This window comes from Vanacampus margaritifer, chromosome 6 (genome assembly GCF_051991255.1).
Source record: "Vanacampus margaritifer isolate UIUO_Vmar chromosome 6, RoL_Vmar_1.0, whole genome shotgun sequence".
Lineage (NCBI taxonomy): Eukaryota > Metazoa > Chordata > Actinopteri > Syngnathiformes > Syngnathidae > Vanacampus > Vanacampus margaritifer.
Genome location: NC_135437.1, coordinates 26,636,770 through 26,662,959, shown reverse-complemented (window position 1 = coordinate 26,662,959; position 26,190 = coordinate 26,636,770). Strand labels below are relative to the sequence as shown.

General features: G+C 40.0%; 2 protein-coding genes across 5 annotated transcripts in view; one reads left to right on the top strand and one right to left on the bottom strand.

Moving 5' to 3' along the window:
• The first annotated feature begins 1,745 nt into the window (after positions 1-1,745).
• Positions 1,746-19,910, top strand: LOC144053798 (protein phosphatase 1H-like). The gene is made up of 10 exons (XM_077568624.1): positions 1,746-2,175; positions 9,295-9,463; positions 11,637-12,005; positions 14,470-14,582; positions 14,925-15,009; positions 15,149-15,267; positions 16,819-16,882; positions 17,705-17,812; positions 17,934-18,085; positions 18,704-19,910. Exons 1-10 carry the CDS (start codon positions 1,934-1,936, stop codon positions 18,849-18,851), a joined length of 1,569 nt encoding a protein of 522 aa, XP_077424750.1. The 5' UTR covers positions 1,746-1,933; the 3' UTR covers positions 18,852-19,910.
• Positions 19,911-25,442: 5,532 nt separating this feature from the next.
• mon2 (MON2 homolog, regulator of endosome-to-Golgi trafficking) overlaps positions 25,443-26,190 on the bottom strand; it is a 55,192-nt gene continuing 54,444 nt past the window's right edge. For all 4 annotated transcript variants that reach the window (XM_077569230.1, XM_077569231.1, XM_077569228.1 and 1 more), the window contains one exon: positions 25,443-26,052. In XM_077569230.1, coding sequence (XP_077425356.1) covers positions 25,889-26,052 — 164 coding nt within the window. In that variant the 3' untranslated portion in view covers positions 25,443-25,888. The remainder of the gene's footprint in view (positions 26,053-26,190) is intronic.

Sequence of the window (26,190 nt, the reverse complement as noted above, 5' to 3'; positions counted from 1 at the left end):
TGAATGTGACTGAGTCTCCAGATGCTTGGCTTTTTATGCCCTTTCCGCAGGGGAGCCCTCGGTAAAGTTTACGGGGATGAAGGTGTTGTGTTCTACAAAAGCCGGAAGAGGCCATAACGCTCCTGTGGAGCTGCAGACCACCATGAACCACCCCAGCACAAATCTTATGACTGGATTGGATTTTCAATCCCTATCAACACCTATATCATCATGTGTTTATAAAAAGTAAGAAATTGTCCTCAATAGCCTATACTTCATGTCAAAGTGATCAAAATATTCCAATTTTTATTGCTAATAAAGTAACTCACTAAATATTTGTTTGGCATACAGAGGTAAAATAATCATAGCAAAATGTGGGAAAGTGTCAGAAATACTTTTTTGGGGTCCTGTGTGTGCGTTTGCGCGTCACGGTTTATTCATTGTACACGGAGGACTCCTGCTGGTCACAAATATAAATGACAATTCAAAACACTATCCAGCAGGTCCTCGCTTTACAAAGTTACGAACATGTGCTTAAGAGGTTACGAACGGTGCGTGATGAAGAAGTCGTCGTCACGTGGTACAACAAGGCTTGCTCAATTACTGCCGCACTTACCGGTTTTTAATTAGTTTTATATTTATGGTCTAAAAGTGTTTTTCATACAAATGTATTTACCTACTGTGTTGTGTTTTTAACAACACATTAGTGCGTCCCGACTCACGTGCGCATTCGTGTCTGGTGCTGTAGTGAGCCTCACGTGCAGAACTCAATGGAATTCCATAGTAACAGATGCATTCCAACACACACACATAAGCTTTTTTAGTAATTAGGTCAGTGGAGCTCTAGCAAAACCATGAATTATTGATTAGACACACTTCTGTTGTCTGCCAGTTTGGTATTTCCTCATTCCCACTAATTGTGCAAGTAAAAAAAGAAAAAAGAAAAAAAGACAGCATTCCGTGTTTTAATTGCATATCAAGGTAAAATGTCAAATATGAATAATGATTTTTGTTATATGAAGTTAATTGATTTAGTTATGTTATAGTTATGTTAAAGTGCTCAATATTGTTTCCATTATGTGTACATTTTTAGGCAAGAAGATATAAAAATATGAGCTATTTTCCACTTTCACAGTTATACACAGTTATTTATTATTATTATTGTTCCCCGTGACCCTTGTGAGGAATAAGCGGTTAACTACACCACCACTGGACCAGATGTCACAATATGTACATATGTGAGTAAATTGGGACAACAATCATTATTTCAGTATATACTTTTTTTTTATACTTTACTAACAAGCTGTGAGATTTTTCTTGGGAAACATTGAGGATTGCAGCAGAGATAAAGAAGCAGTTTGTAAATGTATTACAGGAATCCCCCCCCCCCCAAAAAAAAGTGATAATTAATGTGTAGAGACAGTAAATGACGAAGTAAGTCAGAATTGAAGTTTGCATGCCAAAACAAAAGATCCACAAAACAGAAAAGTAAATGCTAATGCTAACTGAACTGGACTGACCACCATTACAAGTAACCTATATATATTTTTTTATATATACCATGAAATTGTATTCACTATTCATTTCATAGTTTTTTTCCACACAATTATTATTATTATTTTTTTTTTTTTTAAACTGCGTTATACCTTGCCAGAGAGAGCCTATCACAACTGGGGTATTCACCTTTCACCCCCACAACCCTCCCGCCTTTTACAAGACAAGCGCGCGCGAGCAACCGGTTGGTCACGTGACCTGACTCTGAGCGCGGTCTTGAAAACGCGCGCGTGCGTGTGCACGTATAACAATGTATTTCCGGTTTCGGTGAGGGGAGCCAACGCGGCGTGAGCGTGTTGTCGGTGTTGCGACATCTCTCTCCCCCTCAACGCCCACGGACACACTAACGACGACACTCGCCACGACCCTCGCCGTGGCGGACCCAAACTGCCGAGCCGCCATGCTCACTCGGGTGAAATCGGCAGTGGCCACCTTTATGGGGGGCGTAATAACCGGCGGCGGCGGCGGCGGCGGCGGCGACCCCTCCGGCGTTTCGGAGGTGGCCCCGAAATTCCCGTATGGCAGACCGGAGTTCCTGGAACTGTCGCCAGATGAAGTGGAGTGCTCGGCGGATCACTCCGCGAGGCCCATCGTCATCCTGAAGGAGAGCAAGCGGCTGCCCTGGTCCACCGGCTACGCAGAGTGAGTAACCTGTTTGCTCCATCTTCCTCCGCACCCCCATCCTTTATAGGCGGAATGATGGTGAGCATTCAACTCATTCTACATTTGCCAACTGACTCAAATGTCCAAATATTCACAGAGTTCCGGGAACTATTGTCCAAATAATCCCTGTTTTCAAATAATTCTGCTGTTTAACATGAACATTTTTCATTTTATCATCTTGGGGACTATTTTTCACATCTACCATATTATCATTTTTCATTATTCCACATTTTCCATGACAGCATTCTGGAATTAATGTATATGTTATGTTTTACATGTTTACATCCATGATTGATGACCCGTTCGACCAATTTCGACTTAAAATTGTTCAGCTCAATTGGGACATTCAGTATACAAAGCTATAGCCATGTAGCATTCCCCAAATTTCCACATTTTATAAATAAGAAATTCAAATAAAAAATCCCAATTTCCAGATTTGACCTGTTTGCTTCCTTCAAAAATTCTGAAATTTCCTTTTCTAGTTATAGTATTTTTATTTTTCAGTTTTTAAGTCATATAACAGCAGTTTATGTTGGCCAAGTGGCTCATTTCATGTCAACTCCAAAACATTAAGATAAGATATCGCAACCCTTCGAGGAGATCGTGTGCAACTGAAGTCTTGTACAAGATTGTATTAAGAGCAAAAATGGACTCACTCAAAACCGTGCATTCTTTTTCTTGATTCAACTCTGACATTGAACCTCATCACAAACACTTTTGTTGCCGTGTTGTTGTACAAGTTGTCCCATATTGTGTCATACGGTCAACGGTGAATGCGACCTCAAAAGTTATGTAATCCTCATTTAGCCCAAGAGGCCAGCCATCGAACCCAGAGGAGCGGGTTTGGAATGTTTGCTCATTGAATGTTTACTTTGTCACTCACTCTCCTCATGCTGGTTCTCTTAAAAAAAAAAATAAAAAAAAAAAAATCATCATCTGCTGCACTCCTGGTGTCATATCATATTGCGCAAATGTTGTGGCCGCCATTTTGGATACCATCGCTTCTGTAGATAAGTAAGAACAGTCTAAAGAAGTGTCATATTTGCTCCCCTTATCTCTTCGCACAAGCACCAAAAGCATCATCTGGCCCGGTCCACTCCGGTTGTGGTACGAGGGAAAGACTGATGTCACGGCAAAGAGTCCTTGAGGCCGTTCTTCCACACTCGACACGGCACATCATCGGTTCACAAAGAGAAGCTCGTCTTTGTGTAATTCCCCTTGACAAGTCTCATCGTCATGCTGGTGCTTGGGACTATTTCCTGAAGCCACATCGTTTCACGCTAGAAGAACGCTAGAAGTAAAAAAAAAAAAAACATTTTGAAGAAGAACAATAGTCGTACTTTTGAGTAGCGAATGTCCCACTAATCTAATTGTTTGTAAACTTGACTAAAATATGCCTCAATGCAGGCGTACTACTTTTATACTGTTATTGTATACATTGATACCTTGACTTACAAGTGACTCAATCTACAAGTGATTCAAGATACAAGCCGTCGCTCTACTGTTTTTTTTTTTCTTGACTTTCGAGCTATAGATGGGCTAATGAATTGCATTAGTGTCGCCGTGTTACACGTTATTACGTTGTACCTCATTCACTGTCCACTAGGGGGTGTGACAAAAAATCTATTCTCATAAGAATCGCGATTCTCGTTCAGTACGATTCAGGATCGATTTTAAATGTCCCAAAATTGATTTTATTGAAAAGATTTTTTTACTGTCTTACCTTGTTTGTGTGTGCCTTTATTGGGAGCACTGTTTAGGTTGTACCCGATTTGGCCACTTAGGGGCAGTGTGGTTCCGATACACAGTTAAGTTGTAGCCACATTAGAGAGTAGAAAGAAAAAGTTACGATGAAATGATGCCAATAAAAGTTGTTGTTTTTTGCAGCGTAGGAAGAGCGTATGGCGATGACTAATGTTAAGAAGCTTCTCTGTATGCATTCCTGAAGAATTTTGTATGAATAGCCGTTCTCTTGAGTGGTTAAAGTGCCGCGAGTAGAGCGCTAATTAGCATTAGCGAGTCAGACTGAAGTATACCATGACGATTCTTTGAGTATCTATAAATTGAAGCAGAAATCGTTTTCAATCAAGTCATTTTGAATTAAAAATCGCTCTGAATCGAAAATCGATTCTGAATCGAAACGCAGGCCCAAAAATCGGAATCGAATCGTAAGACAGTCGGACATTCCCACCCCTACTGTTCACTGCCAGCTGGTATCGGAACAGAGAGCTCGATATTGCCAATTGTTTCAGAGGATTGTGACGGCTCGTTTAAGAAATATTGTCTTCTCTACGATTATGTAAACAAAAGAAAGATGGGATTCTCAGTTCATCAGGAAAATAAGTTTGTTTCTACCTTGTTCTGTCTGCTTTTTCGTTATTTATTCGTGATACAACATGAGATTGTTTGAGCCAAAACATTTGATATTGTTTTATTTTGGGCTGTGTTGGAGCAGGTTCAAATTTGCATTTCCATTCGTTTCAATGGGAAAAGATCATTTGTGATTTGAGTGTTTGCAGTTTTGTGGTCATGGAATGAATTAAGCTTTTAAATTGTGTGTTGTTGTTTTTTTTTAAGAGTATGACCTTTTTTTTTTGTTGTAAAATGATGACATTTTGCTTTGTTTTACAAACAATGGTGGCGTCTACCAATGTTGGTGCGTGTGCTCGTTCTACTCATTCTCCTAAATCACTTCTCATGATGGCAAGATCATAAAATAATTTCTCTAAGAGCTTCTTGGCTTCTCACGTAACCGCAGACAAGATGCGGCACTTCCTCCCGGGCTCATCTACTGTCGATAATTTGTAATCCCACAACTGGAAGTGAACATTAATTTGCTTCACCCACTTGTGTGCTATAAAATGCCGGCATCGTTTTAGCTCACGAGCAACCTGTTTGTGTGTGTGTGTGTGTGTGTGCGCGTGCTCGAATCATTTGATTTGGTTGAGGTTCATATGGGACATAAACAATCAGCCACTACTTCGCCATGTTGGGGGTTTATCAACAAAGAGCTCATTGGCAGCACAAAAACCTGAGGGCTTCTCATGTGATGCGATCCATCACGTTCATTAAGAATCGTATTTCTGGCTTCAGACTTCACAGTGCAAACCAGTGTTTTTTTTTTTTTAACAGAATCCCCACAATTAACATTCAGTTGTTCATCTTTTTTATTTGTTAAAATATTTCAGGGATGCACGATAATGTTATTTTCAACCGAAACCGATAATCAATCATTTAGAAAGTGCCGATGCCAATAACCGATAAGTCATTTGATCCTACTATAAGTCTAACATGTACAAATGTATTGAAACATTGTGTGACGCTAACCGGATTTTATCGTACATCCCTAAAATATTTATTAATTGCAATTTGAGTTCCACTTCAAATTTGAGGGAAAAACGTCCAAAATCGATCATGCTTGGCGTCACGCAAGAGGTCAATGTACATATTTCATTTCAAAGGATAAATTCTACCTGTTATGTTTATTCTTTGGCTTTTTGGGGCTTTTTTTTTTTTTTTTTTGCAACACTTGTTCCAAAAGGGATGAAATTGAGGACAAGAAAAAAAACATTCGATATAGACCGATGTTTTTCAGGGCCGATACTGATGCCGATTATTAGTAGTCAAGGAGGCCGATAACCGATATTTGAAGCCCATATTTATTTTCGGTCAAAGGGGGGGGGAGGATATTGTGGCCAAATTTTCTAAAATGTAAATGCCAATCTTGATTCTGTTGTAATGTCCTAAAACATATTTATTAAGCCATTTTTCAGAAGTTGTTTTTTTTTTTCTAGCAAAACGTTCCGGGGGCTCCCAAGGTTATCAGTACGTCTTAAAAAGTTCCATGGAAACTTAAGCAAGTAAATACCATCGCTCTCTATAGTTTTCTACTGTAATTTTTCACCCAATTTTTTTTTAAATACCTGAAAACTTTCACATTTCTTTGTTTTAATGAAAACTAAAACAAATGGTTCAGAGGGTTCCTACAGTCAGTGGCATCTCTTATAAAGATAACTCAAAATTTTAATAAATAGCTCCCTGAGATTAAAATATCTTTAATTTATATCGGCCATCAGATTAAAAAAAAAAAAAAGGCCGATACCGATATTCGTCAAAATTTCCAAAATCGGCGCTGATAATCGGCCAGGCCGATAATCGGTCTATCTAGAACTGAAATGATGTCTAGAATATGTTATGTTAATTGTTAGTTAGTTTTTGCTCACAAAGGAAGTGAGTAGAAGGACATTTTATGAAGTCGATGAAAATGCTCCAGATGTTTCAACACGAGGCTGACCTTTTGTGTGGTGTCGTGTACGCAGCAATGAGCTCACAGCTGAACTCTGCAGGAGGCTTTTGGCCCGTCTGCTGTAACAAGTAAGCAAGTAGGCCACGTTCATCCCAAGTCGGTCCCGGCAGAGACGGGGGACGAGCGCTTCCGCTTCATGAGGAGGAATTTTCTACGCACGGTTAGAGTGAGGCTGCACTTAGCGCCATTTTTTGGAATGGATCAGTGACCTAGACCGCTTTGATTGACTGTGACATCATTCATGCTCTGGCGCTCTTTCAGGCTTCACTTTGGAAGATTTGCTACAAACTTGAACTCATTCACTGCCATTGAAGGCAAAAATTCATTTAAACTCTTTTTATTAGTTTAGCTTTTTTTTCTACTTAAGAGTTTGAAAACCTAGATTTTTTTTATTGTACATTTGGAACAGATATAAAATTTGTTATTAATCGTAAGTTAGCTAAGTCATGCAATTAATTACTATTAAACTTTTAAATTTTAATTAATCGCATGACTTCAATAGTTAACTCACGATTATAAATTTTATATTTTTTATATCTGTTCTAAATGTACAATAAAAAAAATTTCTTTCTAGGTTTTCATACTCTTGTTAACAAAAGTGGAAAAAAATGTTAAACTAATAGAAATAATTCAAATGAATTTTTGACGTCTAGAGCCTTAAATTAACTCATTCGCTACCATTGACGGCTATAGACGTCAAAAATTCATTTGAACTATTTATATTAGTTTAACTTTTTTCCCACTTTTGTTAACAAGAGTATGAAAACCTAGAATTTTTTTATTGTACATTTTGAACAGATATAAAATTAGTGATTAATCATGAATTAACTAGTGAAGTCATTGATTATGATTAAAAAATGTAATCGCCTGACTCACGATTAATCATACATTTTTATATCTGTTCTAAATGTACAGTAAAAAAAAATTCTAGATTTTCATACTCTTGTTAACAAAAGTGAAAAAAAAAGTTAAACTAATAGAAATAGTTCAAATGAATTTTTGACGTCTATAGCCGTCAATGGTAGCGAATGAGTTAATTTAAGTTGCCAATCCTTGGAGTCAAAAAATGTCATTTCGTGTTTTTTTCTTCTCTTCTCTTCTTTTGTGCTTGAAATATAGTGTGAAAAAAAACCCATCAATGTCACACAAACAACGATTGCAAATAATTAAAAGGCGCCATCGTGGTGAAGGAGAAGGTGACTTTTTTTTTTTACTTTTTCTTTTTTTTTTTACTTTTTCTTTTTTTTTTTTGTTGACACAGCTGTGATTTGGAGTATCTCATGTCACAGTTGAAGCCTCCTGACAGGGTGATTAGGGCCACGTCTTTGTCCCAAATGTGAACGGAGGTAAGCGAATACGACAGCGTGGGTGTTCAGACGCCATCGTAGCTTCAGGGCGAGGACTCTCGCTGAAACCCTCCCGCCTCCTCCTCCACCTCCTCCTACTTTGAAAAAGACTGCAAAGTTCAAGTGCTGAATTTGCACACTCAAATGGCTGCACTGTGACACGTGCGTGCGTGCACACCGCCGGCACCAGTTTGTTATAATGTCCGTGACGTTCGCAAAATGTGTTGTTTAGTTCAACAAACAACAATATACTAAATGTCAATGAAATGTGATTTTTGTAGTGCTGCCACTATCGAATATTTTTTAGAAACAATTAATCTATCGATTATTAAATCGATTAATCAAATTCATTTTAATTGTGCATGGATGTGTATTACAAAAGCATTTTTTCCCCCTGATTACTAGTGATAAGTGTTTATTTTGTACTTCGAATTCGTTTGGTGATTGTTTTTAAAAGTAAAAACAGATTTTTACAAATGTCTTATTTTGATTCAAATCAGTCTTCTTTCACGAAGGACTACAGAAATCAGTGAACAATCGCTGTTGACATACTAAAATTCGAGGATTTGGACAGTAAAAAAAAAAAATGGCTCCAAACAATTACTCGATTATTAAAATAATTGGCGATCAATTTGAAAATCGATTACTCGTCGATTAATCGAATAATTTTGACAAGCTCTAGTGTTTTGTAAAAATACTAAATACCACAAAAGTGAACTTTACATTGCAGAAGCGTGATTGGGTTGCAAAACTTGTTGAATTTTGTTTTTTTGGAGGTGAATGTGAATAAACTAGGAATTTGCTCACTTAAAAGTTGGCTCTTCTTAACTCATTCACTGCCGGCTGTTATGAAAGCACAGTTGCCCATATTGCAATACTTCTCAATAATTTTTTGTTACCCCCCACCACAGAAAGAAGAAAATTATTCGCATCACTTCTCCACTGACACTAGATTTTGTCTATCAAATTGTTGTCAGTACGCCTGTCTCGAGATCGCCACTGCCACCTCCTGTAGTGGATGTGCAATTACAATTGCACTTTATTCTTATACAGCGAAAAAAAAAAAAGTTCCCTGTATGAGAATGAGCCAGTCTTTAACACAAGTTGGTTTGTGGGGCTTTCAATGGTCACAAGGACGTCACATGGTCGTAGGATGCGTGTGTCTGAACTGAATGATGTCCGTCCGTTCGTATCTAGAGGCGCCGTCGAGGAAACCATGTGATCGCGACATGTGGCTCATTTGAAATCGTTCCTTCCCAAGGCTCTTTTTTTTTTTTTTCCCAGGAGAGCTCAGTATTGTTCATTCGATTTGACATCATCATTGCTCTCCTTTTTTTAAAAAAACAAATAAATTAAAAAAATTTAATAAATGTTTTTTTTTTTAGGCTCTTTTTCTTGTCTTGTGTTGACGTCCGCCTCCTTATTGACGCGCTGTCGTCCTCGCAGGGCGATCAACGCGGGCAAGAGCACCTTAAACGAGGATCAGGCCAGCTGTGAGGTGCTGGCGGTCAAGAGGAGACTGCCGGGCGGCTCCGCCACCTCCAACTGGGGCCCCGCGGCCCGGAGGAGGTCCTCCCTGCCCAACGGAGAGGGACTGGGCCTCAGGGAGACTTTGGTACGTGCCAACGGTCACGCCTCCTTCAACGAGGTCATCGATTCATCAAAGTCGTCTTGGCGATCGGTCAATTTGGACCCGGGTCAACAATGTGCTCATCATTTTCTGTATGAAATTAGGCATTGCAAATCTTTAAAAAATTAAATATAATTAGTAGCTTGTCTAACATTTGTCAATGATTAACTCATTCACTGCCATTGACGGCTATAAACGTCAACATTTTATTTTAACTATTTTTATTAGCTTAACACTTTTTTTTCCACTTTTGTTAACAAGATTATGAAAACCTAGAATTTTTTATTGTACATTTAGAACAGATATGATATTTGTGATTAATTGCAAGTTAACTTGTGAAGTCATGTGATTAATTACGATTAAAAACATGAATCGCCTGACCCCCATAAATAATTATCTTAAAAAATAATAATAATCATTCACTGCCTTTGGCGGCGATAAACGTCCCAAAAATTTGTTAACTATTTTTATTTTTTTATTTATAACATTTGTTCCCACTTTTGTTAAGAGTATGAAAACCTAGAATTTTTTCTTTGTACATTTAGAACAGATGTAAAATTTGTGATTAATCGTGAGTTAACTCATGTGATTAATTACAATTAAAAAATGTAATCGCCTCTTGCCCCTAATTTTTTAAATATATATATATATATATATATATATATATATATATATATATATATATATATATTATAATGAATTTATTGCAGTGAATGAGTTAATTCTTCTAATTTCAAATAAAAATGTGCAAGATTCTCCTATGACCCTTTAAAGACCAACAGGTCCTTTTTTATCCGGGAAACTGAAAATGTGGCGAATACACAGACAGTTCTTGGTACTGTTTCTAGCTCCCTTAATGTATACCATTTTCTTTGATTTGACACACGCTGATCTAAAATCCATTTCAGCAGAGACACGTCAACGTGTGTCTTGGGACAGCCTCAGTGGACACAAACTGAAAACAAAGACATTTACAAATATTGCATTTGGGGTCACTTCGGGAGAGGTCATCACATTTTCCAGTGATGATGTTCAAAGGCTGTTGTTATTGCTGTCAAATGTCAAAAGAGGTCAAATTTGCACTAATCATTATGTAAGGGTTAAAGATGACCGTATCAGGGTATTGACTTTACACTACAGAAAAGAACAAAGTTTGAACAGATAACTAACTGATAACCAAGTAGTGTAAGAGTTGAAATAGGTTTAAGAATGTTTTTTTTTTTTTTTTTTTTGCTACAAGGTGGTGAAAACTAACGTCATACTTTGAGCCGTTCTTAATATTTTGCTGGTCTGATTCTATCCGAGACTCCAAATGTTTGACGTTGCTCTCGGCAACAGTTCTTGAAATTGTTGATATGACGCTAGCGCCAATCGGCTTGGCAAGCGTTTGCCGTTGGCTGTTTGTGTTGTGGCGAATGTAATCCGCTCTTAAGTTGTGCTAACATATGCTGCATTAGTTCCTCTTCGGGTTTCTGGGGGCGCCAGACACGAACACACTGATTTATTTATAACCCCCCCACCCTCCCCCAAACATACTCAAAAATGTGAAATTTTCTATGAGTTTTATGACTTGTTTTCACATTCAGTAATGATTCAGTTCAAATGTATTGCATATGTTAGATAAATATTATATCAAAATAAGTTATAAAACAAACAAACAAACAAGATGAAGAGATTTAGATTCAAACCCTCTCTGGGCTCCATTTGCCGTAGTAGTCTGATATTAACCCTTTCGGACCCGTAGATGATTGCAGTGGACATGACATATTTGTGTGTCTAAACCAATAAAAACGCATCGTTTGGATGATGTCACCACTTCTGGTTCGCGATTGGATCCAAGCTAACCAATCACAATCGCAAGTTGATTTGCATGATGTTTGTGGTAAAATTTTTATATATAAGCTTGGTCAATTTACAGCCATACTATCCTGGCGTCCACTATAACAAATAAAAAGATGAGAAAACACCAAAATGTTTTTCCTATGTTGTTGTTATGTGGGAAAAGAGTCAAAATCATTCAAAAAATAAAATTGCCCAGCAAATGCGGGACTGTGATCAGCAGTGCAATGCTGCCACCTATTGGACACATGCCTGCACTACACTTGTACAAAATGCACAAAAATGAATGGATTGTAAATAACGAGCGTTTGCTTTCTAGGCCAACTCGGACGACCTGACCTTCCACTACTGGGGCCTGTTCGACGGCCACGCCGGCTGCGGGGCGGCCGTGGTGGCGTCACGCCTCCTCCATCGCCACATTGCGTTGCACCTTCAGGAGGTGATGGACATCCTGCGCACGCCCGACCTCCAGCCGCCCACCTGCCTGAGCGAGGAGCCCATCCGCTGGCACCACCAGCACCTCAAGCCCACCTCGAACTCTCGCGCCCTCGCCAGGGCCGCGTCGCTACGGGGAGCCGCCGGCGCCCCCGGGTCGCCGAGCGCACCGCCCGCGCGCTTCTTCGCGGAGAAGAAAGTGTCGCACGAGAGCCTGGTCGTCGGCGCCATCGAGAACGCGTTCAAAGATATGGTACTAATTAATTCTACTACTTCCTGTCCGGTTTGTTTCTTACATCTTGTCTTTCTCTTACTGCAATTCTCAAACTTTTTAAATGTTTTTTTCCCCCCAACTTTTTATATCATCTAAAAAAAATACTTGAATTTCTACGTGCCACCATTATGACTATTAATACAATAGTGTATTGTTTAGTTAAATAATTATTTAATTATAATGTATTGCACATAAAAGGAATAAAAAAATGTACAAGACCTAATAAAAGTCTAAACATTTTTTAAACATAAAAAGTTAAACACAACTGGACTGTTGTACTTAGGAAGTGATTCTTTTATGTACCACTAGGGGGGTGTCTAAGCTTTTTTTCTCAGGTTGCATATATGCATATATATATATATATATATATATATATATATAAAAATAAGAGGATGCAAAGACTTTAACTATCATTTTACACATCACTAACAATGCATCACACAATTATTTAACGTTTTTATGTTACTGTATTCATATTTTTGAAAAACCATTGCTGCATACTGCAATGAATACTGCACATTTGAATAAATATGAACACATGGTAATGAATAATGAACTAAGATGATAAATAATAAGAAAATTGCACAGAAATATTTTAAAGATTTCAGATGCTGGGATGAAAGACAATTTTGTATACGGTTGAGTGTAAATTGATCAATAAAACATATTTTAGGTAACATATTTTGATTATATATATTTTTTTAATTTCATAAATTGTTTAGTGCCATGGCATGATACTACAGTAATAAATACAAAACTTTAGTTATAAAAAAATATATATATATTAACAGAAGTGACGTGAGGCCATATTGTTGTAGTATCTCTTCTTGAACTCTAGGTGGCAGCATGTAACTATTATTCACCAAACTGAATGTTCAAGGCATTCTAATGAATGAACATATTTTTCCCCTTTAATAATTGCCTAGCAACTACAGGTGTTAAAAGAAACATTACATGTACAAATGTGATAATTTCTGAATTTTAATTTTTTTTATTGCACCCCAAGCCCCCCCCCCCCGCCCCTTTATTAACCTTTAGAAAAATAAGCTACTTGTCATTTAAAATGATTTAATAGCAGCTTGTCAACTGTTATTACATTTTGTTCATCAACATCATCCCACTCACTATACCGACACAATTCAATATTGTGAGATCGACTACATGTCTGTGCGAGGTGTATGCTTTTCTGCAGCTGTTGGAGATGGAGAGGAAGAAGGTGTGGATGTTTATGCAGATGTTTCCATTATTAAAGACTTAGCCTGCGGGATGTGGCTCATGCAGCCAGGATAAATATGTATGGCGGGCGGTGGGATTCATAATTCATCCAGGGCGGAGGACACATTTACACATCCTCCCCCGGCACAAAAAACACAGAACGTGGACCAGCATCCATCATCTTGACTCCTTCCAGAAAGAAGATCACATTATTGTCTTTATATTGTAGAAGCAGAATTTCGATCCGTTGTGTCAGTCGTTTCCAACTTTGATTGATTGAATTATTAATTGAGTTTAGACGGCACACAACTATAAACAAAAGTATATTTCCTGAAATGATGAGGGTGCTGTCATAAATGGATTAACAACGAGATTATAATAATCTAGTGATTGTTGTAAATAATTTCCTTATCTATGACATCGAATAATTCTGATGGCACAGTGGTTGGGAATCACTGTATTAGATGGCTGCTGGGGTACCTAATGAAATGTCCACTGGGTGCAGAAAAATCGCATACATTGTGAACCAACAGAGCAACAAGTAGACAGCACGTTTACAACATTTTAATTAATTAATTGACATCTTTATTATTATTCTAATTAATGAACACGTAGTCATTTTTTTTAAGCACCAAATGAATGCAGGCTAATTAACTGGCAGTAATAGCCAGCGCCTCATCTGAATTTAAAGTGCCTTTCTGGTGGTATGATTTTATTTTGTTGCTGCTTGATGAATGGATTAATTATGTTGCTAAAATTATCATTCATAAGGGAATCATAGTGTTTTTTTGTGAGCTGTGCTAACTGGATGTCTACTATTGTACTATTATATTGATAGCACGGTCGATAGCCACTTAGCCACATAGCATGCTGCTACTATGTAGCTAGTAGCAAAGAGCCAGCTGGCAAGATCGACAGCTACTGTGTGTATTTAGTTAGAAAACTGCGATTATTGTTTTTAAAATCTTTGAGTATTGCTTTTTTTTTTTTTTTTTACTCCATTGAGTATCTTGACGGCAGTTCTATTCGACTCGTGTTAGGCTTCAACCTTTTTGTTAGACATGCTAACATGAAGCCGCCTAGCATCGCTTAGCTGTTACTATGCTAGGCGGCTTCATGGCCATGGGTGGACATTTTTATGCCAACGCATTATCAGAAACACTCAATAACGTTTACACCATACATTTTAATATATATTATTCAATATATATATATGTATATATTTTAGGATGTCCAAATAGAAAAAGAGCGTGCCGTCTCCAACACTTCCGGAGGTTGCACTGCTCTGGTGGTGCTCTACGTGCTCGGGAAGCTCTACGTGGGCAACGCTGGAGACAGCAGGTGAGACTGTTCAAATGTGGATTCCCCCCCCACACATAAAAACACAAGGTTAATGTTTAACATGCACATATTAACACTAGCTTGGTTGTGGCTGTTGCTATCACGTAGCCATAAGTTTAGCGCTAGTTAGGATCTTAACCAAAAGACCTGACCCAACTTGCAACTTGCCACATTAACTTGGGACTTGATTTACATTTGAAGGTTATCTTAAGACTTACTTATGACCATAGCACACATGTGATTGGTTAAAATATTTCTTTCTGATAACAGATACAGAAATGTGCCTTCCTTTCCCGGCTAGAATCATGAGCCCAAGCTGTCACGTGTGCTTTTTCCCCTCAGAGCTGTCATCATCAGGGGAGGCGAGGTCATCCCAATGTCAAGAGAGTTCACACCCGAGTCGGAGCGGCAACGACTGCAGTTCCTGGTAGGAAGCTCGCCTCCCTATCTCCTGTGTAGCACAGCTGTCACATATTTGCACCGCTGACCTCTCCTCTTCACTCTCCGCACCACATTATTATTAGACTATGACATTGTTTTTTTTTTTTTTTTTTGTCTCACCAAAGGCCTACATGCAGCCCCACTTACTAGGAAATGAGTTTACACATCTGGAGTTCCCGAGGAGAGTGCAGAGGAAGGAGGTTGGGAAGAGGATGCTGTACCGTGACTTCACCATGTCAGGATGGTGAGTTTTATCTGGACAGTTAGTTTGGCTAACAGGAAGTACAGTTTTGTTTTTTTGTTTTTTTTGGACTCGCTGTACAATTTGAAGAGTGTTTCCACTCTTCTGGGAAGAAGAATGTATTGTGAATGTAAAGCTTGAAAAGCAGGAGCTTGGACTAAGGGGATCTCGGGTCAGGTCAAATCAGGCCGCCACACTGCCTGAGATTAACTGCATGATCTAAGATTCAATCCTTTCTGCGTGTGCCTGTATGTGTTCATTAAAGTGAACATTTACATTTATTTATGGATCGGCAAAAATGTGCAATTAAAAAATATTTTTGTGTGAATAATTGTGAGACAAATCTCTCCTCATAGTCTTTTTACTAGTAATCAGTGTATCCCACACCATGCTAATACTTGGGCAGGACACCCAAGTAAACTGGCCACCACTCAAGTAGATTTCAAGAGAATGTAATGGGAAAAAAAAAACATGCCACGACCAAATATACCACTTGTAACATTGGTTCGCCGTCACTCACTTGTGGATCATGAAGTTAGAGGAAATGCAAATAGCAGGACTTGGAACTATCACCAAAGTACATTTCAAATTTGTGGCAAACACTGTGATGGGAAAATGAAGCTTCATGAAGCACTTGCAATACTTTTTTTTTTTTTTTTTTACTTCAGTAGGTGGCACTCTATTTAATCATGAAGTCTAGTGCAATGGAAGGGTGCCAAATATTGCAAGTGCTTCATGAAGCTTCATTTTCCCATCACTACCTCCTCTTGAGTAGTCTGCAAATGTGACCATGCTCAGTGTCTTCTTTTGTGCTCGCCATTTTCCCAAAGTGAAGAAGAACAGGTATCCAAACGGGATTAGAGCGGATGTAAGTCACTCCGCTGTTATCGCTGCTCTGACAGTCCCGTAAAACTCCCGGCGTCCGTCTGGGGATTTCTTGGAATTAATGACGGAGAACCTTCATGTTGTAAACTTTTATAGTCGTGGAGTCAAAATGTCTTGAATGTGCTTTCTTTGAAGGGATCGGATTTAATGAGTGGAATCAAGAGCTGAAATGCTCAATATGACACTTTCAGGCTGCAATCTTGAATCATGTGATTCCAAAAACTCCCATCGCCTTCCTCCAGTGTTGTACCCTTTGCTGCTGCGCTGAATGAAAATGAACAAAAGGGTGCGACGGTGCAGGTTGCTAGGCAGAAAAGGTGGCGAGGTTACACACGTATTCGTACTTTGGGCACTCCCGCGGATCCCTGCAGTGTTTTCCTCGTGCTGCAGCGGCTCTCAAGACGCTCAATTATTCATCAATTGGCCGCAGCGTGGAATATTTGTGCATTTTATCATTCCGAGCATTTTATCATTCCGACTTCACAGCTCTTCATCAATTGAATCTTCTCTGGGGTGTGGAAGCTTCTCAAACAAGTCCAGACGTCAAATAAACTATACAGTTGTGTTAAACCATTTTTTCCCCCCTGACAAAAATAAATGAAAAATTCGCATAATCTGTAAACTACTATTCAATTGGCGAGTGGTTTAACGTGTCCTGTCTAATTACAGGGCTTATAAAACCATCGAGGACAATGACTTGAAGTTTCCTCTCATCTACGGGGAAGGGAAGAAGGTAAGTGGGACTTAATACACCAAAATGATTTTCCTTGCTGCCACAATGAGGCACTCTAAAGCTGCCACGCCAGCTCCAGCCCCAGTCTACACATTGATTGCGTAACAATCCGCAGTATGGCACCGCGCCACAAGGTGGCGCCTCCTTGTTTTTGTTATGCCTCTGCAGCACTTTTTTGTTTGGTTTCAGTGTATTTGATGCGGTCCTACTTTTTCATATTAATGAAGTAAACCTGTGGACTTCCAGCCCCGTTTTTTTTTTTTTTTTTGCTCTCCAGCAGCACAGTCCATGGCTGATCGGCCACCACGCATTCCAACTGTCACATCTGACTTAAAAAAAAAAAACACTAAAAAAAACTATCTCAAACACTCGAGGCCAACAACAGGCACTCTAACGCAGCCGCACCAGCCCGATGTATTTTTTTGGTGGAAGCTACAAAGTCTTCAAGAGTACTGATCCAGAATCAGTACTGTCCTGTGTTGTCGTCACACATGAGCAGATTCAATTAGCCCGCTTCCTCGCTCTCGCGCCAGCAGGCGTCTTTTTAACGGTCCCTTAACCGAACAGATTCAGCAGTTTATAAATGAGCTGCTGAGCACGTGTAGTGGGGGGGGGGGGGGGGGGCTCGTTAAGCACCGCGCCTCGAGGCAGAAGGTGCTGACGGCGAGCTTGCGTGTTGATTTGCCTAAATGCTGCTCATCCAGCCACACAAAGACCGAACAGCATCGGAAGGGTACGAAAAACATGGTCGCCCTTTGTGATCGAGCACCTTGAAATGTAACTTTCTCCTCTTTTTTTTTTTTTTGAAACTCTTCTTTGTAGGCCCGGGTGCTAGCGACCATCGGCGTCACCAGAGGTCTTGGCGACCACAATCTCAAAGTGCACGACTCAAACATCTACATCAAGCCTTTCCTCTCTTGCTGTCCGGAGGTACACGGCAAAGCAGTCCCACCCGTTGCTTTTTTTTTTGTGATTCTTGTGACCTTAAAATGCCAGAATTGTGACATCATTTTAGGGGCTACTCATACAAATTAATTATCTTGGTCGTCAGGTCAAAGTTTACCCGTTGGCGCAGTACGAACACGATCCAGACGATGTCCTGGTCGTGGGAACTGACGGCCTGTGGGACGTCCTCTCCAACCAGGAAGTGTCAGAGGCCGTCACCTGCTTCCTGGCCAATTGCGACCCCGACGACCAGCACAGGCCAGTGGAACTTTCTATCACATTTAGCCTACCTTTTCTAAACATGAAGTTCCTCTAAAATTTGTGTGCAAGCTAATATGCTAACGTGTTTCAAGTTTTGCTTTCACGTTGTTAGCTTAATTAGGTTAACATGCTAACTTGCGAAAGCTAGCCTGTTAATAAACAACAATAACAGGCTAGCTTTGCTAGTTGGCATGTTAACCTAATTAAGTTAACTCGAAAGCCATATTTTAAACATGTTAGCATATTAGCACACTTGCTAAAGCTAGCCTGTTGAACAACAACAGGCTAGCTTTAGCAAGTTAGCATGTCAACCTAATTAAGATAACAACTTGAAAGCCAGATTTGAACACATTAGCCTGTACTAGGATTCAATGCTATTAGGTTAACATGCTAAAGCTAGCCTGTTGCACAAAAATAGCAGGCTAGCTTTAGCAAGTTAACCTAATTAAGCTAACTAATTGAAACATATTAGCATATTAGCGTGTACACAATGGGATTAAACTACAAACAACAACAAAAAGTAAATGTTAGCTGTTAGCATATTGCCAATTTTGATTTATTTTAAGACCGGAAGTGTTGCTGTTGTTGACTGCATTTGTGTTTGCGCCACATCAGGTACACTATGGCTGCCCAGGACTTGGTCATGCGTGCTCGTGGCGTGCTCAAGGACGGAGGCTGGAGGATCTCCGGGGACAGGCTGGGCTCCGGGGACGACATTTCCGTCTACGTCATCCCACTGGCGCACTACGACGCGCTCTACTGAACACGAAGCACGACTTGTTTTACGTCCGCTGTCGAAACGTCTGCAGGAGTTTTGGATGAGATTTTGCACCGCACTTCGGGCCAGGTGTTTTAATCATTCTTAGGAGCTTATGAACCTAACAGGTGAAATTGTATGCGGACTCTCATACAAATCTCCTTCGCTTTGAGAATTGTTTCTCAGAATCTTGTACAGTGGAATCAAGCCAATAGTTTATTCTTTTGTGTGCGTGTAATTTGCAATACAAAAAGCACTTAAGTGTTTTTGACCAGGCTTGCTCTCTTTGACCGTGCAATGTTAAGGAATCCCCAATTGTGCAGTTTATTTTGTTTCCCGAAAAGTAGTGCTCTGACGCCAGCGATGTAATTGGGGATGTGGGGGGGTGTAGTGTGAAATCCACTTATTTCTAGCACACACGCAAGGTAAAATGTGTATTTTTGAATTAGTTTGTAGAACAGACTGTGAATAACGAAACTAGATTTTTTTTTTAATGCTTTCATTATCTACAAAGCACATTTTCATGTCATATAAATAATAGTTGACAATGTCTAATTGTGAATTTTGTATGTCTTTACGTCATTTGTTAGGAGGGTTTTTTTCTCCATTTTTAAGAATTACAAATATTTCCATTTTCGAACCTTGTGACATTTTAATTGGAATTGACTGAAATTTCACGGTACGGTACAAGCAGAGCAGTTTTGTATCTTTCGTTAGCATAAAATGTTTTGAGTCATTTTGTTGAAAAGTGTACAAAAAATGTTTCAATTGTTCATTTGAACATAAATTGGCACTTTTATTATGTTTACACAATATCCATTTTCTGTTTCTCCTTTTAGACAAGAAGTCTTTTTATTAAATCTGACATGCATCTTTTGTTAAAAGTTTGAGGAAACGGAGGTACCTGGACAAAATCCACAAAAGCACAGGAAGAACATTTCAAACGCCACACTGGAGGTTTGACAAAATTCAAACCCTGAGCCTCAGAACTATGAAACAGAGGTGCTATAGTCCACGTTGCATTCCAATAGCATCCAACACAGGAGTTGTACCCCCCCCCCCCCCCCCCCCCAAAAAAAATTGTGCCTTTACCAAGATTTTGTTAGTCATGTTTTACCTGTTAAAATGTTTTTTTGTATGTCAGTAACAGTACTTGAGAAACACGGGCCAAAAATAAAAATAATAAGAAACTTCTGCGCATATTTCACTCTTGTCTTGTTATATACAGTTGAGAGATCATATTCCAATCAATATCGTTCCACGAATACTGACAGGGCTAATTATGTCAAAAGCGTGTTGTGCAAGTGTACCTAATAAAGTGGTCAATATGATGACGTGTTCCTCCACGGGAGCCGGGAGGGGCCATCTGGTCGCTGCACGCCGCCACTGCGTCCAACTCCGGTCACGTCCTCTGTATCAATATATGTGCGTGCACGCGTGCGTGCCAAATTGGATGACGGCGTCATCCCCGTGGGCGGCCACTCGCTTCCAAAGTGGATGGACCAAGTGACGAGTCGACGACCGCTTAAGCGCTGCCTTGACTTGACTCAAAATGTAAAATACAGCGGGGGCGGGGGGGATGTTTTAAAGGGCTGGTGTATTTTTTGGGGGGGTGGGGATGTAATCTTCATCTTAACTCATTCACTGCCATTGGCGGCTATAGACGTGAAAAATTCATTTGAACTATTCATATTAGTTTACCCATTTTGTTTTATGAAAACCAAGAAAAAAAAATTATTGTACATTTAGAACAGATATAAAATGTGTGATTAATCGTGAGTTAAGTATTGAAGTCATGCGATTAATTACAATTTAAAAAAATTATCGCCTGGCGCCCCTAATTTTTTAATAATCTTTTCTAAAAATTTTTTTTTTTTTTAAAGATTACAAAAAAATCTTTGGTTTTCAAACTCTTAACAAAAGTGGAAAAAAATGTTTAAGTAATAGAAATAGTTCAAATGGATTTTTGACGTTTATAGGCGTCAATGGCAGCGAATGAGTTAATAGGTTGTGGTAATATTGATTGTTTAACTATTTTGTTAGGCAATTATATATTTTTTTTAATTAGGGAGCATCAATGAGATCACACAACCACTTTCCATGCATTTACATAACTTTTAACATTTTAGCTGCCAGCTTTTGAAATTCCCCAGACGGCTTGCAAATGTGAGCCCCTGGGGCTGGCAACAAGCGAGCGATCTGATTGGATGCTGGCTAAATGCTTTCAGGCCTCTCCATTTGAAGAGCTCTAACGTTTGAAGTTATTCACTTTCAAGGCAAACGGTCGGAAACTATTTCGACGATGTTCAGAGTGAGCAGCTATGGAGGCGCTGAAAGTCTCCGTATTTAAATTTAAACAGATATTTACGTATGTTAATTGGTACTCATAAAAAAAAAAAGATGGTGGCAAAAACACTTTTTGATTAGAAGGTATGACCCAACTAAATGAAGCTCCTGAGTTAAAAAACAACTACCCAATATTGCTCGTCATAAAAACCTAATTTAATAGAACATAAAGCATGGAAGTTTGCGTAGTCTAATTCAATAAACATTTGGCCACTAGATGGCAGTGTAGATTTGACGAACAGAACCAGCTCAACTAAGCTGTTGAGTGTTTTTTGTTAGCGGATAAATAATATATGGGCGCTTATTGTTGTATGTTCCGTCTGCACGTGTTCCTACCTCGTGCCCAAAATTAAAGTTGTTTGAATGTTTACCATTACAACAAGATTGATGCTTTTTTTTTTAATTAATAACATTGAGATTCCCAAAACCGCAAATATGCCGGGGTTCCCCGTGCTTATTTGTGCATTCCCACGAACAAATGCAACGACTCTTATCAGGCCACATTTTGCGCCATCAGCCGACGCTTGCCGCCCTCACGGCACATTCAGGAGCGTGAAACATTCCCCGCAAATCTTGTGGGAAGGTCAAACACGCCATCCAGTCTGGAGTGAGCGGCGTGCTCTCATCTGAGGGGGCGGGAAGATCTCATGATCCATTCAGCAGAACCCCACCCCGAGCAGCCATATTAATGCGCCGTGGGCTTGCCAGATGCCGGCGGGCAGCAGAGGAGCGCATTCCAACACACGACCTTCGCCGGTTGACCTCGAGTGAGGACGCGGCGGCACGCGGGAGGGCTCGCCGTCATGTGCTAAGCGCCAACGCGGAGGCCGTCCAGATTTAGCAAAATAATCTGATTATTACGCCAAGAGATGCGCGCATGCTCCGTCTCGCGGGCTGCCCTTGCTTGACTGTGGGGAGAGTGAGTGAGGTTGTGTGAGGAATCTCAAACTCGATCCCTTCTCACTATTACGATGGAACCGTAGCAGGTTTAACCCCTACTATATTGCAATGCAGTACAGTTCAGTTGTCTTTAATTTTAAGCACAATGCATTTGCACCGTATCTTTTTGAATTGTTTTCAAACAATTTGCGTACTTTTGTTTACATTTTAAGTTCAAAACATTAAATTAACTTAGATTTTTTTGTTTCCATTAAAGTGGTGCCTTGAGGTACGAGTTCAATTCATTCCACGACCACGCTTGTAAATCAAAACACTTGTAGCCTACTTAAATCTTTCCTTATTAATATGAATGCCATAATTCAGTTCCAAACAACAAACGATAAAAAGCTCTACTGTTTTTAATAAAGAAACTTGCACTTTATAGTATATTGTCCTTTATGAAAACAGTTCCATTATTAAGCACAAGGTACAGAATTAGTTTGTGCATCATGACTAGCACATTAAGGCTCATTCTGGTGTGCACGACTTGGCCACCAGGAGGCAGCATAATACAGTCATGGAGTTGCGAATGAAGACGACGCACAACTACTGTTAGTGACTCATTTTTCATGGATTATAAAGAAAATGCCTGCGAGTGTTGTAACAGTTTGCTTACATTTATTGCACCACGCTTTGTTTCAAATACTTGTACCTTAAAGTAACATCACCCCATAGATGCTATTCGTTAGCCTGTCTGTGGCGTTTCCCATTATGTTAGCATTAAGTCGTTGGACTTTAAAACTAAGTTCTAGCGATGTTTTAAATATGTAATATTAACTTAAACTACAAATTGCAATAAACAGCTTGAAACCACTTTTGTGTGTGAAGATATATTCACTATGCAAATTTTTAAAACTGTACTGACCACCATACATCGGCCATCTCAAATATTAACTGAATGATGGGACATGCTACATTACTGTACTTAAACGTTGGGCATTATGGTGGTTCTTAGAGATCCAAAGTGTTTTATGAGGTAGCTAGAAAAGGGTGATATAGAAGGTAACCCACACTCGTATCACAATAACTGTGTTATTGACAATTCCGACCTTAGGCCGCAAGTCAAAATGGTGGTCAACTCGACGAAAGCTCTCGCTTCATAATGAAAAGCATTGGACTTTGGATGGTTGTAATTTGATTTTCAAAATATGATTTGACTATAACAATTTGCCCGGTTTGTATGCTATTCACAGGCAAAAGCAATACAAGACGTCGTTTGTTTTCAACTTGTAAAAGGAAGCATTTGCATTGCGGAAATAACAGAAATGCCCGGATGTTTGGAATTATCAATACTTGCATAGCTCATATTACTATGCAAAGCGAAACAAAATGACAAAGTCACTACAGCTGAGTGTTAGCGGCACAACATGGATGAAAGGACACGACGCAGGTCCGTGAAGGCAGCAGATGTATTGTGGGATACCTTTGTGGGCAGCCGGAGCCACGTCACTCGTCTCCACATAGCAACAGCGCCGTTGACCTACATGCCTTCTGCCACGCCAGACACATTCTGGCGTGCTGCATAAATTACACACACTCCACTCAACCTCCTCTCCAGACGTAAGGCACATTTTTATAACACGAGACACCATTTTAAGGTCTGTCTTTTAAAAGCAAACACGGAAGTAGTCGTTTTTCCCACGGTCGGTGAACTACTTTATTTCATCAAACGTGATACAGTGAGATTTCACACGAAAATAAAAAGGCGAATAAAGTCGGTTCGAAATCAAATGAAACACTAACATGACGCAGAACTAGCTTAGCAAACTAGAAGTGGACATTTTGAATATATATTTACCTGGAAACGGCGTCAAAAGGCGGGAAGCGGAACCGGAGGGGGTGGGGGGTGGGGGTCTTCTTTCCCGGCGAGGAGCGCGAGGCTAGCACTAGCAAGGCAGTAGCTTGCGCAGTCATCTCCATAGCGGGCACAGTCACAACCCAAACAACAGCACAAACTACTACCTCAGCCAGTACGCGGCCAACAACAGGCGACCGGGAGAGAAAAAAAAACAAGAGAAGAATGGGGGGTCCAAACGTCGTCATAGAGTGGACAAAAGGAACGAGGCGGGCTCCATTTTGTGCAAGCGCTCGCTCGCTCGTCTGTCCTTCCGCGGCGGTGCTGTAGTCGTGTGTGATGTAGTCAGTCATGTAGTGCGCCTGTGGGGCTTTGGCGCTCGTGCGTGGACTTGAAATAAAAGAGCGAAGCCCCGCCCACGCAGTGTTGCTCACCCCGCCCCCCTCCGTCCACCTCGTATGACCCACACATAAAGGATGCGCGCGCAATCGTGCATAGAGTGGGTAGATGGTTGGATAGATGAATAGACAGATGGGCCAATACATGATGGCTGAATAAATAGATGGTAAATAGATAGCTAGATGGACAGTCGGATAGATGCATGGTTAGTATGGGGACAGTCATACAAATCAATAACAAATGTGGCTCTTATTTGATAGAAGACAGAAATCCGAATATAATATCCTTAAATTGTACGAGATTTTTATGTGAAACATGAGGTACAAAAAAAAAAGAAATGAAACATATACAATACTGTATTCCTAAATATCTCATCCTGAAAAACCATGTAGGGCTACTGCCAGTCAAAATTCAACCCTATGATCGATAGATACTGCAGATAGCTAGATGGATGGACAGATGTGTGGCAGATAGATCATTGATGACTAGATGGGACTGATGGATAGGAAGTGTGGATGGATAGATGGCTGGATAAATGGAGCAGGATGGACGTACTAACCAATGGGAGCTGGAGGACTGATTCATAAGCAGACAGCCGGATACATTGAGAGATGGGTCAATGGATGACGGATAGAAAACAGATTAGGTGGGTGAATAAATGGAGATATGGATTAATGTATAGAGCAAGGCATACATAGAATGACAGATGGGTAATAGACAGCTGCTTGGCTAGACAGATGATATTGTAGCTGGATGGACAGATTGACAGATGGATGAATAAATATGTTGGTAGATAATTAAATATAGGTTAAAAAGATAAGAGATAAATTGCTTGCCTTTCCTGGTCACTGGGAACTTGTTGCCAGGCAGATTTCATCAGGCTCAGACAGAACTGGCAACTGGCAACCCATTGGCCAATTAAAAAATAGCACTAAGTCACTAAGACAACTATAGAAACAACAACAAAACTGTATTTAGCCAAATTCCTTGTTTTGTTTGCACATTCTTCCCCATGACGACTGATTAGAAATATACAGTTATATTGTATTTTGTTTATTTATTTATCAGTTTTAGGCAGTAATCTTTACAGTCCTTGCTAAAAAATAAAAGGCAGAAAGGAGATTGTAGAACTGTCTCATTTATTTTCAGTACGTACGTCCCTTCACAGATGGCTGGCTAAAGATGACATGGAATGTTGCAGCTCAGATTTGTTTCCTTGCATAAAAGTCGCCACTGTTGGAAAACAAAAAGTGTTCATTTTCAGACCAACAAGGCCTAATTTTCTCCCCCTCGTTTCCTCACGCTGTACATCGAGTGTGGTCAGTCTGCTTATGAGAATGAGGGAGGAGGATACCGGAACAGCCAATGAACGAGCAATCATCTGCTTTGGCCTCTCAGGTCACTTTGGGTCAACCTCATGTCACTGTGGATGTGGCTCGAGTGGAGTTTGTGTGTGTGTGTGTGTGTGTGTGTGTGAGTGAGTGTGTGTGAGTGAGCACTTATAAAGCACCTGGATCAAGAAGACACATTCAAGATTTCTTCATCATGAAAAAACAAAACAAAGTCAGGAGTCTCCATTGTGGACTCTGGAGATGGGGGGCTGCATGAAGTCCTTAAAGGGCCCCAGGGCCTCCTTCAGGGCCGAGCTCACCTCCGAGGAAGAGCATGTGATGCACTCCACCAGAGTGGGGTACAAGGCGATCACCTGAGCCCACGTGTTGTCGTCCACTGTGGAGGGAGGAGGAGGAGTTAAAAAAAAAAACACGTCAATTAATAGTGAAGGAAAGCAATCTAAGAAATCATCCCCACAGGCATATGGAAATGAGTTTTGCTCAAAATGAAGGCCGACAAACATCTCCAAGGGCG

Bases quoted from the DNA above. Each gene is read 5' to 3' on its own strand.
- LOC144053798 (XM_077568624.1), top strand. From the start codon at position 1,934: ATGCTCACTCGGGTGAAATCGGCAGTGGCCACCTTTATGGGGGGCGTA. The intron at 14,583-14,924 runs GTGAGACTGTTC...TTTTCCCCTCAG, and splicing joins GGCAACGCTGGAGACAGCAG to AGCTGTCATCATCAGGGGAG. The intron at 16,883-17,704 runs GTAAGTGGGACT...TCTTCTTTGTAG, and splicing joins TCTACGGGGAAGGGAAGAAG to GCCCGGGTGCTAGCGACCAT.